At 51.1% G+C, this 17,282-nt stretch overlaps 1 protein-coding gene across 1 annotated transcript in view; it reads left to right on the forward strand.

Annotated features, from left to right (window-relative positions):
- The first annotated feature begins 247 nt into the window (after positions 1-247).
- Cdh5 (cadherin 5) overlaps positions 248-17,282 on the forward strand; it is a 37,820-nt gene continuing 20,785 nt past the window's right edge. The window contains exons 1-2 of the mRNA XM_075977050.1: positions 248-337; positions 11,161-11,383. Coding sequence (XP_075833165.1) covers positions 11,180-11,383 — 204 coding nt within the window. The 5' untranslated portion in view covers positions 248-337; positions 11,161-11,179. The remainder of the gene's footprint in view (positions 338-11,160; positions 11,384-17,282) is intronic.

Below are 17,282 nucleotides of genomic sequence, written 5' to 3' on the forward strand. Positions count from 1 at the left end.
GGGCTCCTGCAGCCAGGGCTAGTCTCAGAACCCCAGGGGTGAGACCTGGAATTGAGGTATGAGTTGAATACCCAGGGCAGGTCCACAGCCTCCCAGGGCCGGGCTGGCCAGGCTGAGGCCGCCCACCATAGGGCTTGCCTATCTGCAGGCAGCTCACAAAGGAACAATAACAGGAAACCATCCCAAGGGGAAGTGGGCCAGGGCCAGTTGGAAAACCTGCCTCCCTCCCAGGCTGGGTGTGGCTCCCCTCTCCCCTCCTGAGGCGATCAGCGGAGCTCTACACAAAGCTCAGCCCAGGACAGACTGTCTGAGGAGTGGAGGAGAGTCTTCAGCTCCGGTAAGTGAGGCTCCCAAAGCTCCCTCTTCTCCTGCCCCATCGAGTCCAAACGAGGAGGGTCTTGACTTGTACGTATGGAGGATGAGCAGGGTAGGACCTCCCAGGGGACAACAGCCTGAGTCTCCTCTGGGACCAGAGTAGGGCTAAGGGGCGTATAACTCTTAGTGCGCAAGAACACCCATGGATCTCAGAGCCAGGCAGGAGAACGACTCAGCAGTCTTACAAGTCAGTGAGACTCCAGTGGTGACCTGAAGCTTCTATGGATAATAGGGTTCAAAGAGGGCAGGATTCTCAGTGTCACTCAGCACGCTAGAGCTGAGGACTGGCCTGTGCCCTGGAATTGAGTGGGATCTGCTTTGTGCTGAACGGGCAAACAATAGTTCTGCCCTTCCCTGTCTACCAAGAGTAGCTCTGCCTTCTGCCTAAAGGACGGAGCTAAAGGGATAGATTTGCCAAGATCTGACTTGCCCCCTATCGTCCCTCAAGGGACGGGTGGGATTTGGAAGGCTTGAAAGGGCCTCTCGTTCTCTCTGTCGGTGTCTCCCACTTTGTAGATAGGCATTCTGAGGTTCACTTGGGGGTCCTCTTTATGAAATCTCTTCCCTCATCTCCCGCAGACTCATGGGGCGATTGGTGTTTTGGTGGCTTCAGGCAGGAAGGCAGCCTGCCGTTTCTCCCCCAACACCAGATACTCAGGGCCTGGAGCCCAAGAGTCCCTGTGGCTGAGCAGCTCAGCAAAGTCTCTGAAAAGCCCTGAAGACAAGGACTTCTGAACCAAAATCCAGGCTTAGAGACAGTGACCCTCGGCACTGATCCAGCCTCCTCGTTTCCGTGTAGCCTTGGGAAGGTTACCTAAGGTCTCCAAACCTTCATTAGGAGAGGCCATTTTGGGGTGCAATTTCATCCACAATCTGTGGGGAGCAGTGGAGATGGTCCATGCAGAAAAACAATCCAGAACCATGGCCACTAGATTCGCTATCCTGTCCTAAGCAGGTAGATAGAGTCTCTCTGTACTCAGAGCAACTGAGCTTTGGAAACAAGTCGGGATGAAGATTTGAACCTAGAGCTCGTCCTCCACAGCCCAGGCTCATTCTGGTGCCTGTGATTAACCCTGGGTCTCTGGCTTCTAGCACTTAAATTAGAGAAAACATCTTCAAAGTCCGAGCGTGTGGTTTACACCCTTGGCTGTGGAAATGGCTCGTAGTGACAGGCAGATTGCCTGGGTATCGTGTGGATTTCCCCACTGCCCAAAAGCAGAAGGTACCTGTGAATTTATAATGACTGAGAATCTCAAAGCACAGGCACAAGCCCCCTTCTCACCTCCTATCAGGGAAGAGCTGAAGAGAGAGGCCATATACTCCAGCTACCCACACCACAAGCTTCTTCAGGCATCTGTGCTTGTTACCAACCCCTGGAGGGAAGAGATAGGCAGGCAGGGCTCCAAGAGCAGGTGACAGGGACACACAGAAAGCTTGGAGGATCTGGCAGGCTGGTGGACTCCTGACTCTTCAGAGCAGGGCACGGGGGCTGAGTACTAGGAAGGTTTGTGACAGCCCAGAATAATTAGCTGTCCTCACTTGGGCCAGGGAGTCACAAAACTCTCTGCATCTGCCCTGAGCCCAGTCATCTACAGCCTGGAGAATACCAGGTGACCCCAAGGGGCCTGGGAGCACCCGAGCCTTAGGGGAGCCCTGCCAACTCTAACTTTCAGAGCTAGGAGCTGGGAGACATTCCCAGTACCCTGAAGGGGTTAACCTGCCCACTCTGTAGTCTCAGCTGAACCATTGTGCAGCCAAACAAGGGCCGGACATGGGGCAGGAAGCCAGAAGGGCACACTTATTTTCTCCCGAAGTTAGATGACTCACGGTCGCCCGGTTACCTCAGAGATTGCAGATGGGAACCAGCATCCCCGCAAAAACTCAAGCCCGTGGCCCAGTTTGCTTTCCTCACCTCTTTTGTACCCCTCAGTTGACATGAATAATTCCCATGTGACTGATGGGACCTCTGAGGTCCAGAGAGGCTAAAGAGACATTCTGAGTGGAAGGAGGAGAGAGAGCATTGCCTTCTGAGTCTGTAGCCATACCCCAATCGCGTAGTTCAGAGACCATCAGATGACTTAGACTACAGTAAAGTAGCTTGCATAAGAACAAACCAGGAGCCAAGGGAACCCGGGGACTGCCCTCAAGGACTGATTCTACTGCTATTGGGAAAATACAAAAATCCCATCACAACCCTGATCTAAGCTGGCATTGACAGGAGAAATTACAGAGCGCTTCTTGAAGGAAGAGTGGAAGCTTGGAATTCTGGGAAGACTAGCACAGCTCGCAGGAACTCAGCCTCCCCTAGCTCTGTGTCAGGAGATGGTTATTTATTGATTTATTTATTTGGTTTTTTTCAAGACAGGGTTCCTCTGTAGCTTTGGAGCCTTTCCTGGAACTAGCTCTTGTAGATCAGGTTGGCCTCAAAATCACAGAGATCTGTTTGCCTCTGCCTCCCGACTGCTGGGATTAAAGGCATGCGCCACCACGCCAGGCTGGTTCTTAAGACCGCCCCCCCCCACCCCGACCAGCAGATCCACAGGCTGGTAGGGAAAAATGGGGCTCAGGGCTGGACAATGGTGAACAAATTATCCCCTGAGGAGAAAACAGGGGACCAGGAGATGAGCCTAAGGCAACACCAGGAAATGAGGTCAGGTATGAGGCAGCCAGGGGAAGGCACAGCTCTAGACTAGAGAAGACAGGAGGAGGTCAAGCAAGACACCAGAACACTTGTGCTGGGCTTCACCTCTTTGAGTCCTCCTGTCCAGGGACGCAGCTTTTGCTGCCTTTACTACAGGTACAGCTGCCAAAGCCCAGATGCAGCAAAACTCAGACCCAAGACCACAAACCCCACGAGCAGCAGGACAGGTTCAAACAGACAAAAACATATGGTCCTGATGCCCAGCCATTGCTTCACGGCCAAAGTCAAGAAACTCAGAGGAGGCTAAAAGGCTCCCCAGGGTGGGAATCCTCTTCCTGATGCTTGAGCCTCTCCATACGAGTCAGAGCAATGGTTCTCAATGCCCTAGTTCTTAAAGACTCAGCATTAAGCAGTTTCAAATTGCAAACAAAATATGGCCCTATTGGAAATCTTTATCTTGAAAGTTGTGTTAAATATTCAGAGGCATGAAAATGGTGATTGACTAGTGATGTCTGGCATGGGTGTGGGAAGAAGTGCGTAGCAACAGCCTGTGAGCTCTCGTGTGGCAGCCATGCCTGAAGAGGCTCACTGCAAAGGGGTATGTGTGTTCTCTCTGGGGACCTGTATGAAAGGTGATCTCGTTGTCCTAAAGAATCAAATCTTATGGGCGCTAGCAATGTGACCACTGTTGGAGGGGATTTGGGGGAAGAAGCAGGAACTTTTTCAGTTAAACCACGGGTTGTGTTTGCTCTGACCACCCATGGTACTGTGTGGTTTTTAAATCAGAAGCAGAATGGGAGACTGGGCCCCAGGGAGATTCCACAGAGTTGAACCTAGAATGTTTCTGGGCAGAGGATGCTCAAGGTAAGAAGCAGATGTCGGGCTGGGAGCTGGTGGCAATCCAAAGGCTGCATGGAGGAGGTGGCCTGGGGCTGCATTCGCCCAGGGAACAAAGCTAGGAATGACCCGGGATAGGACAAGCATTGCGCATTCTAGAAGCCTTCAGGATGCCTTGTGGCTGGAAGGGGTAGGAGGGTGGAAGGTAAAAGAAGAGTTGGCGGGGCTGGCAGGGGACATGCTCCGCTAACTGGCTCAGGAGCTCAAAGAGCTTACTTAGACACGGGAGATTCAAAAGGGAGCGAAGCCACAAGCTGAGCCAGGGGACAGTCCCAGGGAACCAGCAGGTCTGGGACCTATAGGAACTGAGCTACAAAGGAGGACTATGCCTCAAGAGGCCCGGGCATAGCTGATTGATGCCGAACCCCCCCCCCCAATCCTCCCAATGTCCACACTGACAAACCCCAGCTGTAAACATGGGTCCTCAAGAAAACAATATAGGAATCGCTGGAGAAGGGTGTGGCCGTGCATGTACCTTGAGATTCCACCCCTGTGCTAGCTGAGGCTCCAAGTGTGGGGTAGGCAGGCAAGAACTGCCCATGGCCACACACAGAGCTCAGGCTCCAAAGCCACTGAACACAGGCACACCCCCTACATGTTCTGAGCCATCTCCGCCCACCGCCCTGCCCCTCATCCCTGACCCAGGCCTCCAGGCTGGAGGCCACAGTCTGTAGGGGGCTGGGGTGGGGCTGAGCATTCCATCCTCAGAGGCTCTCCCTGGGGCTCCACTTGGCTGCCAGATCCAGCCCCTGTCCTCACGGAAGGCCATGGGCCAGATAGAGGGGAAGGCCTGTACAGGAATTCCCTTTGTAGAGTGGCTGTGGGAACAAGCCTGTATGCAGGGCCATTGGGGACTTAGACAGGGTCCTTGAAGGATATGAGGCTCCAAAGAGAGAGAGGGGGGTGGGGAGAAGAGAGAGGGGAGAGTTAGTCAATCAGTTAGTTAATTTTCCTCACCCCCAGCACCCTCCAGGAGAGTGAACTGCCTCCCAAAGCCAGAACCTTGCAGCTAGAATCTGCTAAGGCTGAAGGGAGGCTCTGATTGGATGCCTGTGGCCAGGGAAGAGCAAACCCAAGACACTGGCCTTATGCCCTGCTGAGGGGCTCAAGCTGGAGCCAAATTTCCTACATCTGTTCAGCTACAAAGCCAGAGTCTAGTCCCAGGGAGCCCCAGTGTCACTCCAGGACCTCCACAGCCCCTCTTCAGCTGCGCCCAAACTGTCCTTCTGCCTGTCATCTGCAGGACTCAGGCTGAGCCTATCTCGCAGCCCCTCTGAGGCCAGGGCCTAGGGACAGATGGGCTATAAAGACAAAGGGAAAGGGGGGCTCTCTCTGATCTCCCATAGCAGATGAATGAGAAAAGGGGGGGCTCTCTCCTAGGACTCTGGCTGCATGCCAGTTCTGCCCTCGACCCCCTTCTCAAATCCTTCCCTCCCAGCACACTTCTCATGTTTGTGTATGGTGTGGTTTGAGTCCACCTTCTCACCGGTCCACAGACATAGAGCCTGTATAGGGTAGGACAGACATAGAGCCTGTATAGGGTAGGACAGACATAGAGCCTGTATAGGGTAGGACAGACATAGAGCCTGTATAGGGTAGGACAGACATAGAGCCTGTATAGGGTAGGACAGACATAGAGCCTGTATAGGGTAGGACAGACATAGAGCCTGTATAGGGTAGGACAGACTTAGAGCCTGTATAGGGTAGGACAGACATAGAGCCTGTATGGGGTAGGACAGACTTAGAGCCTGTATAGGGTAGGACAGACATAGAGCCTGTATAGGGTAGGACAGACATAGAGCCTGTATAGGGTGGGTGCTAGCATGGGAGTGACTGTAATCTGTACCCTCTGCGCTTCCTGCAGGGAAGGGGTGTAGTGTGACGTGGATGGGAAGAAGCATCAAGCTGGTGGGAATAGGAGGTCCTGGAGTTAAGGTCTCATAGCTAGGACTATGCTTGGAGTCTCAAAGGGAACCCAGAGAACAGCAGACAGAGCCACTCGGATGCCCAGACATCTTGGCCTTCAGAGCTACCTCTGGATCCCCAGACTCTGGCTTGGTTATCTTGTCTCTGACATCTTGAACCATGGGCACTCTGGACACAGACTCCAAGAGCCTCCAAGATCCTTACCTATCGGGGCATAGTTGAGTTTAGCCATACTCGGGTTCTCAGAGACTCGGTCATCGCCTGTCCTGGGCTCTGGGTGTGCTCAACGTCGGCGCATTCTCTGTTTTCTAATTTGGGATCTTCTTAGTCTGACGGAAGGCACAGCAGGCACTGTCATCCTTCTGGAATTTATCTGACCCCAGAGTTAGGCATCGTCACAGCTCCTGGATGGCAGGGAGTACGGGCAACTCCTAAATGTCCCACACCCACAGCTGAGCGTCTAGGCACTTCCTGTCCCCTGGTCATTGTGTTCACACAAGTTTCCAGCTGTCCAACCGGGATGCTCAGCCCAGTCCTCAAACCTTCCAGATCTCAGTGGGACCCGGATCCCAACCAAAGACAGCCTGAAGACTTTCTGAAGCTGGTAGGAAGGGCTGAGAGATGAGACCTTCAGGAGATTTTGTTCCTGATGAGACCACAGTCATCCTAGCTCCCATGCCTAGACAGAAGGGGGGGAAACGACTGTCCTACAAAATCCTTCCCCTCTGCTAAATTTCTAACACTAAAGACAATAGACTCAAATAAGTGTGGCTCCTGGACTAGAAAGTCCCCTGGGTCCCTCTGAGATCATATGAAGGTCAAAACTTAGAAGAAGGCCGATTGTGCACTGGGCAGTCTCTAGACTTTGATTTCCTCATGTGCAAAATGGGAATGGGAATGTCTGTGTCCTGGACATGCTGCGGAGAGTGTAGAACTTAAAGGAAGAGGTCTCCCTGAGAGCCAAGCACTGAGAACTGCTATCGTGATAAGCGCTGCTGCAGATAGAGCTGATTTGAGAAGGGCCATTCCAGTCTGAGTTCATGGAGCCTTCCCTTCCTCATTGGCGAAGGGGACTATTGGTAATTGCCTTCAAGGATTGGGACAAGGTTTAAATCAGATAACATGCTCAAGGAGGCCAGATCATTCCATACCCCAGGCTCCAGCTTTGGGAAGGAGACATCCGTACGATATCCCACCTCCCAAGTGCCCATGGCCCCGCCTCCTCACCAATGTCTGACTGACAAAGAGCGCTGAATGAGCGGACCTCCCTGTCCCCTGATGTAAGGGACGCCAAAGAGAGCAGAGACCATTCCTACTAGAGAACTTACAGGTGACCTTGTGGGCCAGTGGCTTTTTTTCAAGGACTCAAAACAAGGCCTCTTTTGGACACAGAATTGAAGTCAGCTGAGAACTCTAGGTGACCAGTCAAAGCCCACCAACAACAGGCTACTGTCCCCTGTGAGTCAGTGAACTCTGCTTCATGGAAGTCCAATATAATAATGTCTTCCTATAGCCAGTGGCTGTTGTCAACCCTCAGAACCCTTCAATCATCCCAACAGGTCCTAGGAAAGAAACTATGTTTGCTCATTGTGTCGTACAACGTCCCCACAGGAAACTCAGTGTCCAATATAGGCCCTATAAAGGGACTGCCAGCAAGGGCTACAGGGTGGGGGAGGGGGAGCACAGGGGCCACACTGCATGCAGAAGCACCTAGAGACCAGCAACAGAGGGAAGCTGAAGAGGCAAAAGGGAAGAGACATGCAGATCCCAGAGACAAAATCCCGCAGATGCTGCCCACTGGGAGCTGGGATGGTGGAGAATGCGACCACATAGGGATGGGGAAGGAGTGGACTAACTACTTCTCTCTTCCCATAACCAGAGAGCACCCGCTGGACACCTCTTGGCCAAACACAGTCGGAGGCCAAGGCTAAGGCTAGGAGTTTTTCTCGGGGGAAACTATGGTCCAGAACAGAGGTCGGGGAGGGCAGGGAGGGGATCTAAGAGACAACATGATCCACACAAACTCCCAGAAAATGATTGGGTAGGCTATTATTGCTACTGCTTGTCTCAAGTTTCCGGCAGTCATTCCGGTTCTGCCTCCCAAGTCCCAGGATTATAGGCATGTGCCACTCAAAGAGTGTGTGTTCAGGAGCAAGCTCGATAAGCAGGCTACAATCCTCCAATGACAGAGACAAGCTATCCCAAATCTGAGGGCTTAAAGCCACACGTGTTTGTTTATGTATCGCTTTATGATTCGGGAAGCCAGGAATCTGAACTGGAGATCAGAGGGCTGAAGTCAGAGTTGTGACCCCTCTCCAAGCCTTAGAAGGAACTCATGCTGATTCCATTTGTCTCCCGTAGCTGGTAGTCTCTCGGCACCTCAGGTGAGTCTTACTGTATCTTTCTGTGGCAATGGACTCCAGACCTCCACATATTCGAGACAAGCGCCCCACTGTTAAACCACATCCCGAGCTCTCTCTTTACATTTTGTTTCATTTCACTTTATTTTTGAGGCAAGGTCTCATGTGTCCTGGGTCGGCCTCTGGCTTCCTATGCGACTGAGGGTGACCTTTGAACTTGTGATCCGCCACCTTCCAAATGCTGGGATTATGGGCATGTGCCACCATACCTTATTTGCAGCGTGCTGGAGATAAAGCCCAGATTCTGTGCCTACTGGGCAAACAGTCTACCAACCGACCTACATCCTTATTTATGACACAGGATCTCCTTAGGCTGCCCAGGCTGACCTTGAACTCACCCTGCAGACAAGGAAGACCTTGATCTTGAAAGCCTCCTGCCACCACCACCAAAGCAGCTGGGATTACAGGCTTGTCCCAACAGACCTAACTACATCTTACTTTTGAATCTGACCCTCCTGCCTCTATCTTCAAAAGACCCTGGAATTATCCTGGGTAGTCCAGGGTCAACTCCCCATCCCAAGCCTCAAGCAAGATTCTCCATTTCAGCATACTGCCCAGAGTTCCTTTGGCCATGTAAGGTAACATTTCAGGTACCTGTGTATAGGGCATGGGTGTTTGGAAGACTTCATTCACCTACCATACCTACAGAGCCGCTCTCTGGTGCCTGGGCCCTTGCTGCTCATCTCCTTCCTACCCAGGGGACATCACTGGTTCCTCAGACATGGTAGCTGCTCTTCTAAATCTGGGCTTCATTCCTGCTGATGCTGCATCCTGAAATCCTCTTTCTCCCCTGGCCATCTTAGAACTGACACTCAGACATGGCCTTAAATAATTTTCTCTAAGGGCTGGGAGCGTAGCTCAGTGGTACACCCCAGTGTCACAAAACACAAGAAGGGCATCTCTGAAAGGGCACCCATAGCCTCCTAGTCTCTAAGGGTCACTTCCTTCTCAGAGCTGCATCTCCCAATGGGATTCCCACTGCCTTATCTTCCTGTTGGCCCCAGTGTGGCAAACAGCTCCAGGGCTGCGGTGCTGCATGGCCTGGTAGAGTCCAGCATCCAGGAGGAGCTCACCCACAGCAGCGCAGAGTTGAGGCTCTCGCCCTCGGCTTACCCCAGGCCTGAGAACTCTTCCCCTCCTTCTCTGTTTCACTTCCTACTATATGACTCTTCCATTTCCTAGTCACTTCTTACTTGAGGGGAACAGAAAACCCCAGGCCTGGCAGTTCTTCCCCGGCAAGAGAAGGAAATGACTCACAAAGCCATGCCTGCAAGGTAGAGGCAGAGGATCACACTGCCAACCCCCTGAGTCAGGACCAGAGTCCGGGCAGGACTTCTGCTCCCACGACCCTCCTCCACCCCTTTGTCCGCTGCCCGCCTCTTACTCCAAGGGCCCCCAGAATGTTCTAGACACACCCCTTTGTTGATGGCTAAAGAAGTCGAGATCTGGAGAGAGAGAGCCTCCCTTAGGCATATAGCACCTGTATTCGGGGCCCCATTCTGGGACGCTGGACTCTACCTCCTTCTACCAGAGACTTGGAAGAGCTGAGGGGCAGGAAGCATGGTTGTTAAGGTCAGCACAAACAGCCCAGGCCTCGCTGAGGCCAGCCTGGCGCCAATGGTCCGGAGATGATGTTACTAGAGTTTACGAACCTCCTGCGATGCACAGGCTCCACCCCTTCCCTTAATGCAGGGGAAAAGGCCACGCCTCCCAGCTCTCTGAAGGTTCTCAGCTCTCTCCAGACACACACTTTCGTTTCTCATACTCTTCTAGGAACTGCAGGTCAGTGACACTGGGACCCGGGATGGGTGGCAGGGGAGGTCAGGGCTGAGAAGCCGTGGTGATGGTCATGGACACGGCCTCCGCCATCAAGAAGCTTCCATTCTTGAAACTTAAAAGAGAAGCAGGAATTGATCTCTGGGGGAGCCACCTTCCGAGGCTACAGGTGACCTTCCAGAGCGCATCTTCCATCTCTATCACAAAATTCCTTATTTATATATAAATAACCTACAGCTCTTTTTACACTGGACCCACAAGCTATGAAGGCAGCCTGCGTACAGTCTCTCAACTCCCACCCCAGCCACCCTCTAAAGTGGCCAGCATCGGTGAGCTCTAGAGCAAAGGGCTAACCCCCAGATGAAGATGTCTGGGGTTTCCTAGGAGCCTACTGAAGGCAGCATCAGTACCAAAGGGGCTTTCAGACTGGAGTGAGCTGGAGGGGTGTTTGGAGGAGCCTTTAACTCTACCCCAGAGCAGCTGGTGGGGCACAGAAGGCATCAGGAAAAAAACTGGAATTTGGGGCCACACAGATTTAGTCTAAGTATTGGCTTTGATCCTTATAGTTTGGGTGATTTGGGGAGGGTTACTAAGTGTCTCTGTGTCACAGTTCAGTTGTAAAATGAGGGTCACAATGACACCAACCTTGGAAGTTGAGAGGAAGAGAAAATGAGACAGTGTGTCTAAAGCGCTCGGAGCGGAGCCAGGCAAATGGTGCGCTCTCAATGAAGGTGACTGATTGTGGTCAGTGTCTGGGCTCATGCTCAGCTGCACCTCCTAATCAAAGGCAAAGTTGACCTCTCTGTGCCTTGATTCCCTCATCTGTAAAATGGCAATAATCCGAGTGTCCCCATGGTGCTTTGGGAGCATGAGCACCAGTATTCCAGGTGCCCTCCCAAACTTCTGGAGGATCTCATTCCCCTGTGCCCACTTTCATGCCAGCTTATGTGGGTACGAGGGGAAATCATTTTGGGGCTCGCCTTCCCCACTCAGTCCAGAGTCTGGCTCAGCTGAGCTACAGATAAAGGAGAGGGGAGGCAAAGAAGCTTTGGTTCCTAGAGTGAGTCGCTCACACCCTGGGGCAGTGGCCACTGTACCCTGATGTTATCTATCCTCTTTCCCCAGATCAGTTCCTCCTGGAAGAATGCAGAGGCTAACAGAGCTGGCCGCTGCTTTGGGCACCTTCTTGGGCCTGCTGGCAGCGGCAGCAATGGCAGGCCCTAACCTTCCCCAGCTGGACACCCACAACAGGCTGCCTGTCCTCCAGCGCCAGAAGAGAGACTGGATTTGGAATCAAATGCATATAGATGAAGAGAAAAATATGTCACTGCCCCACTATGTGGGAAAGGTAAGCCTTGGGCTCCAGGGTGCTGGAAGTTGTCAGCAACTGGACCCTAGTCATGGCCTTTGTAGCAAAGATGGTGATGAATACAGGAGTGGTTGCCACTGAAGGGTGACAACAGCAAAGACAGATGTGGTGGAGGTGGGGACCATAATGCTAATAATGGCGAAGCCATGTTGATACTTCTGATAGGAAAGAGGAAGGTGATGGCAATGGCGGTGATAGTGATGGTCATGGTGGTGGTGGTGAGAATGATGATGGTGGTGGTGGGTCAAGGGGAAGGTGAGGAGGCTAATGGGGTGGCGGTGGTGGTGATGATGATGGTGGTGATGATGGTGATGGTGGTGGTGATGATGGTGATGGTGGTGGTGATGATGGTGGTGATGATGGTGATGATGATGGTGACTATGGTGGTGGTGATGATGGTGATGGTGGTGATGATGGTGGTGATGGTGGTGATGATGATGGTCCAGGTGGTGATGGTGGTGGTGGTGATGATGATGGTGATGGTGATGGTGGTGATGATGGTGATGATGGTGACGATGATGGTGGTGATGATGGTGATGGTGGTGATGATGATGGTGATGGTGGTGATGGTGGTGATGATGGTGACGATGATGGTGATGATGATGATGGTGACGATGATGGTGGTGATGATGGTGATGGTGATGATGGTGATGGTGGTGATGGTGACGATGATGGTGGTGATGATGGTGATGGTGGTGATGATGATGGTGGTGGTAGGTCAAGGGGAAGGTGAGGAGGCTAATGGGGTGGCGGTGGTGGTGATGATGATGGTGATGGTGGTGGTGATGATGGTGATGGTGGTGATGGTGGTGATGATGATGATGGTCCAGGTGATGATGGTGGTGGTGGTGATGGTGATGATGATGACGGTCCAGGTGGTGGTGATGATGGTGGTGATGGTGCTGGTGGTGGCAGTGGTGCCAATGGTGGTGGTGGCAGTGTGGTGGTGGTGGTGGTAGAGGTAATAGTGATGGCAAAGAAGGTGAGGGAGTTATTGACTGTGTTGGTGATGGTAATGGCAGTGGTGATGGTGATAATGGAGAGGATGTCTTTCATAGCAACAACAATTGTGATGGTAACGTCAGCAATAATAAAGGGAGAGATAATAAAGATAGTGATGGTGAGACAGTAATGGTAATCGTCATGGTGATAGTGAAGGGGAAAGTGAGGGAGTTCATGCTGCTGCTGGTGGTAATGGTGGTAGCAGGGATGGCGGTGGGTGAAGGTGGTGGTGGTCTTAATGATAGCCATTGTGGTTATAGTAAAAGGGAAGCTGAGGGAGGCTATGGTGGCAATGAGAGTTGTAATGGTGATGATGGCCATGATGACATCATAGGGCGACCATAGCCGCCATAGTAAAGGGGAAGGTGAGGAAGTTAATGGTGGTAGGAATACTGGTAATGATGGTGGAGGTGGTGGCGGTAATAATGACCATCGTGGTGATAGAGGAGAAGAAGGTAATAAAAGTGGTGGCTGTGATGGCTAGGATCTGAATGAGGAGGTGATAGAGTTTATGATTCGGATCCTCAGGAGTCTTCCAAAGGTCTGCTAAATTTGTTGTCAGCCTGTGGTCCAAAGACTAGCTTGAGAAGAGAGCTCCAGGACACCCTACACTCCCAGGACTGACTATGAAGTCATTTCCCTGGGATTGGGATGCTCCTCTCAACCCCCTGCCTCCGTGTTTAACCCATTAGGCACTCAGAGGCCACTGTGATCATGATCTAAGATGGCCTGTCTATTTTTGGATCCAGAGTTGTGCCTGGGTATCACTCTCGTTAGTTGGTGTGTAGGTATACAGATGAAACAGTTGTGGAGTCAGAGAGACTTCTACAAAAGTTTCAAAGGAAAACCTGGAAAGTCAGATAGCGTGGTAGGTTTGGAGTCTGTGAAAACATCCCCCGAGAAAACGGTCTATGAATCTGGGAGAATGAAGGTGAATCTCTAACAGAGATTCCAAAATGTAAGATATGCCAGCAACACAGAAGGACAGCCAGGTCAAGGGAGAAGCCATAGAGGCTGCAAAGAGATAGACACAGGGGACAGACTGCCTAAGCCCTTCAGATCTCACATCATTACACCTTGTACCCTAGATGCTAGAAATGAAGCTATAAGATTCAATTTTTTTCCATGCCAGATTTCTATCATTCTTGTCTTTCCTTTTTTCCTCTTAGTTTATTTTATATGTTCTGTGATAAAATATCCTGGCAAAAGCAACGTCAGGGAGAAAAGGTTTATTCTGGCTCGCAGTTCAAGGATGCAGTCCATCATGGAGGGGAAATCCAGGCAGCGGGAGGCTAAAGCAGCTGGTTATATCACATTCACCATCAAGAACTGAGCAGTGGATGCTTATTCCGCTCACTTTCTCTTCTGTATACAATCCTGGACCTCTGCCCAGGGACTGTACCAGGCACAATGGCTGGTAGTCCCCTATCAGTTAAAAACAAGAAAATTCCTCAAAGGCAAGTCCAAAGGCTCTCCTGACATGGACAGTCCCTAGCAAGTGAGTCCAGGGGTTTGTCTCATGAGGGATTGTGGATCCAAACAAGTTGGCAATAAACACATCACACTTTCTCCCCTGTGAGACAGGAATGTTTGTCCTGTACCATTGTATCTTGGAGTATGTAGCGTGGCTTTTCTTTTACAAAGGCTCAGAAGCTTCCTTGAGTCTCAAAAGACACTCTTGTGAACACCGCAGGAACTGCAGCTACTGCAGGGACTCTTGCAGTTGGGTTAAATCCGTAGTGTTTTGAGACAAACGTAAGCCCTGGGTAGTGAGGGCCAGAATTCAGCGCTGGCGAGATGATTCAACAGATGAGGGTACTTCTATATGAGCCTGACAACTTGAGCTCAAAGGTGGCAGGAAAGAACGCACACACACACACACACACACACACACACACACACACACACACACATCTGCCCTTCCATACTTACACACAAAATTTATTTGCTTGTTTTGTTTGCCCAGAAAGATGACTCAGTGGGCTATCAAGTATGACCACCTGAACTCAGTCCCCAGAACCCATGGGGTAGAATGAGAGAAAGAAACAACTCTCACAATTGCCTCTGAGGTTGATGCATGGGCACACATGTGCTCTCTCTCTCTCTCTCTCTCTCTCTCTCTCTCTCTCTCTCTCACACACACACACACACACACTCAATTAACTGATTAATTAAAACAGAGTGTTATAGTTTAAGGTCATGTGCTAATGGTTGTGGCCCCAGTGAGGATGGTGAAATATTTCAAAGAGAAACCTAGGAGAAGAAAGTTAGGCCATTAGGGATATCCCTTAGAAGGAAATGGGGGCACCCTGGCCTCTCTTCTCTCCCTTTTCTTCGTAAATGTCATTGGCGAACCAACTCCCCTGCCGCATACTTCTCCAGAATAGGCGCAGCGTCTGCACGACCCCAGGTGGTGGCAGTGGTCATGGGTGGGGTCGCTGTGGCAGTGGCTATGACAATTGTATCACTTTCACATTTCTTTCTCCTTTTCTTCTTTTCCCTTATTCCTCTCTCATACAATACATCCTGATGACACCCTTCTCTCCCCACCCTCTCTTCCCCAGATCCACTGCTCCTCCATTGCCCTTCCGAAAAGAGCAGGCCTCCCAGGGATATCAACCAAACATGGCAAAACAAGATGCAATAAGACTGGGCATAAGCCTTCATATCAAGGCTGGATGAGGCAACTCAGGACGACAGAATGGGTCCCACAAGCAGGCAAATAGTCAGACATGCCTCCACTCCCACTGTTAGGAGCCCCACAAGAACACCAAGCTACACAACCGCAGCATGTACGCAGAGGGCCTAGTGCAGAGCCATGCAGGTTCCATGATTGCCGCTTCAATCTCTGGGAGCCCTGGGAGCCCCACTTAGTGGATTCTGTGAACCTTGTTCTCCTGGTGTCCTCAACCCTCTGGCTTCTACAGTCCTTCCTCTCCATCTTCAATGGGGTTCCCTGAGCTCCGCCTAGTATTTGGCTTTGGGTCTCTGTATTATATGCTCTCGTCAGTTGATGGATGATACTTCTCTGCTGTCTATCAGGATAAGCCCTGAACTATGAGCATAACAAAATATCATTAGGAATCATTTCATTGATTTTTTATTCATTTTATTTTATTTTATTTTGTCAGTCTTGTTTGATTTTACCCTATTGTCTCTGAGCCATCCAGCTTCCAGGCAGTGTGTCAGGCATGGGCTCCCTCTTGTGGCTTGGGCCTTTGACCAGTCATTGGTTGGCTACTCCCACAAGCTCGGGGCCACCATTGCCTCAGTGCATCTTGTAGGCAGGACAGGTTTGGGGTCATGGGTTTTGTGGCTGTGTGGGTGTAAACGTCCCACCACTGGGAACCTAGCCTGGTTACAAAACATGGCCAGTTCAGGTTCCATATCCTTCATAACTAGGAGTCCTTGCTAGGGTCACCCTCATAGCCTCCAGGAGATCTCCACAGCCCTCTCTCACAGTACTCCCTTCCTCCATCCTTCCCTCCCCAACCCAATCCCTCCTGTTCCTATACTCACATGTCTGGGTCCCCACACACTTGCCCCCAGTCCATGCACCAAATCTATTCTATTTCTCCTTCCCAGAGAGATCCAAGCATCCCCCATAGACCTCTCCTCTTTATCTAACTTCGTAGGGCTGGTGAATTGTAGTGTGAATATCCTTTCCTTAACACACCCCACGTGGAGCGTCTCAAAGGAGGAAGGATTTAGTCTGGCTCACAGAATAAGCAGGGATGCAGTCCGTCACATCAGGGATGGCATGAGGCTCAAGTGTGAGGAAGACGTCTACAATGTGTTCTCAAGTCAGGAAGCAGAAAAGGACAGGATGTAGGGACCCGCTGTAAAACCTCAAGGGCCATCCACTTCCTCCAGCAAGGAAATTCCTAAAGATTTTACAGTCTTCTAAAACAATGCTCAGCTGAGAAGTAAGGGTCCAAATCCATGAGCCTATGGGAGTCACCTCATTTTCAAGCCGCACTATTAGTGAAGGGAATGAGGAGAGATGAGAGTTGTCCTGTTTAATGTTCTATTGCTGTGAAGAGACACCATAACCACGGCAACTCTAATAAAAGAAACCGTTTGATTGGGGCTTACCGTTTCCGCCACTATTGTCATGGCAGGAAGCACACAGGCAGACATGGTGCTGGAGAGGTAGCTGAGAGTTCTACATCTGGGTCTGCAGACAGCAGGAAAAGAGACAGAGAGAGAGAGAGAGAGAGAGAGAGAGAGAGAGAGAGAGAGAGAGAGAGAGAGACTGGGCCCAGCTTGACCATCTGAAACCCCAAAGACCACTCCAATGACATACATCCTACAACGAGGCCACAGCTACTCCAAAAATGCCACACTTCCTAATGTTGCTCTAAGTAGTCAGATTAGATGAGCTTCTTGGGGCTGTTCCTATTCAAACCCCCACAAGAGTGGAGGCCGTTACAGGGATGGCAGTGGTCATGTTGATTCAGTGGTAGAGGTGAATGTGATGATTGGTAAAGGAGTAGGTGGTAGAGGTGGTGATTGTGGTAATGATGGTGATGCTGGCAACAGTGAAGGGGATGAGGAAGGTGGTAATAGTGGTGGTTATGGAAACGTGGTGATAGTGATGGTGGTGGGTGGCCTGGATGAAGGAGAGTAAAAATGATGGTTGTGGTGAAGGGTGTATCTGTGGTAGAAGCAGCAGTGAGCATCATGGCTCATTTTCTCTCATATTGCTCCCTGCAGAGTAGAGATCAGTAAGAAGGCCACCCTGTGCCAAGGCTGAGGAGATCAGCCTGTCCTGAGGGTTCAGAGCTAAGGGAACAATCAACTAAAAAGCTACATTCAATGTTCCCACTTGGGAAATCAGGAAAGGTCTGAGCAGCTGTCTACAACATCACACAGG

The sequence above is a fragment of the Microtus pennsylvanicus genome, chromosome 6 (assembly GCF_037038515.1).
Source record: "Microtus pennsylvanicus isolate mMicPen1 chromosome 6, mMicPen1.hap1, whole genome shotgun sequence".
Lineage (NCBI taxonomy): Eukaryota > Metazoa > Chordata > Mammalia > Rodentia > Cricetidae > Microtus > Microtus pennsylvanicus.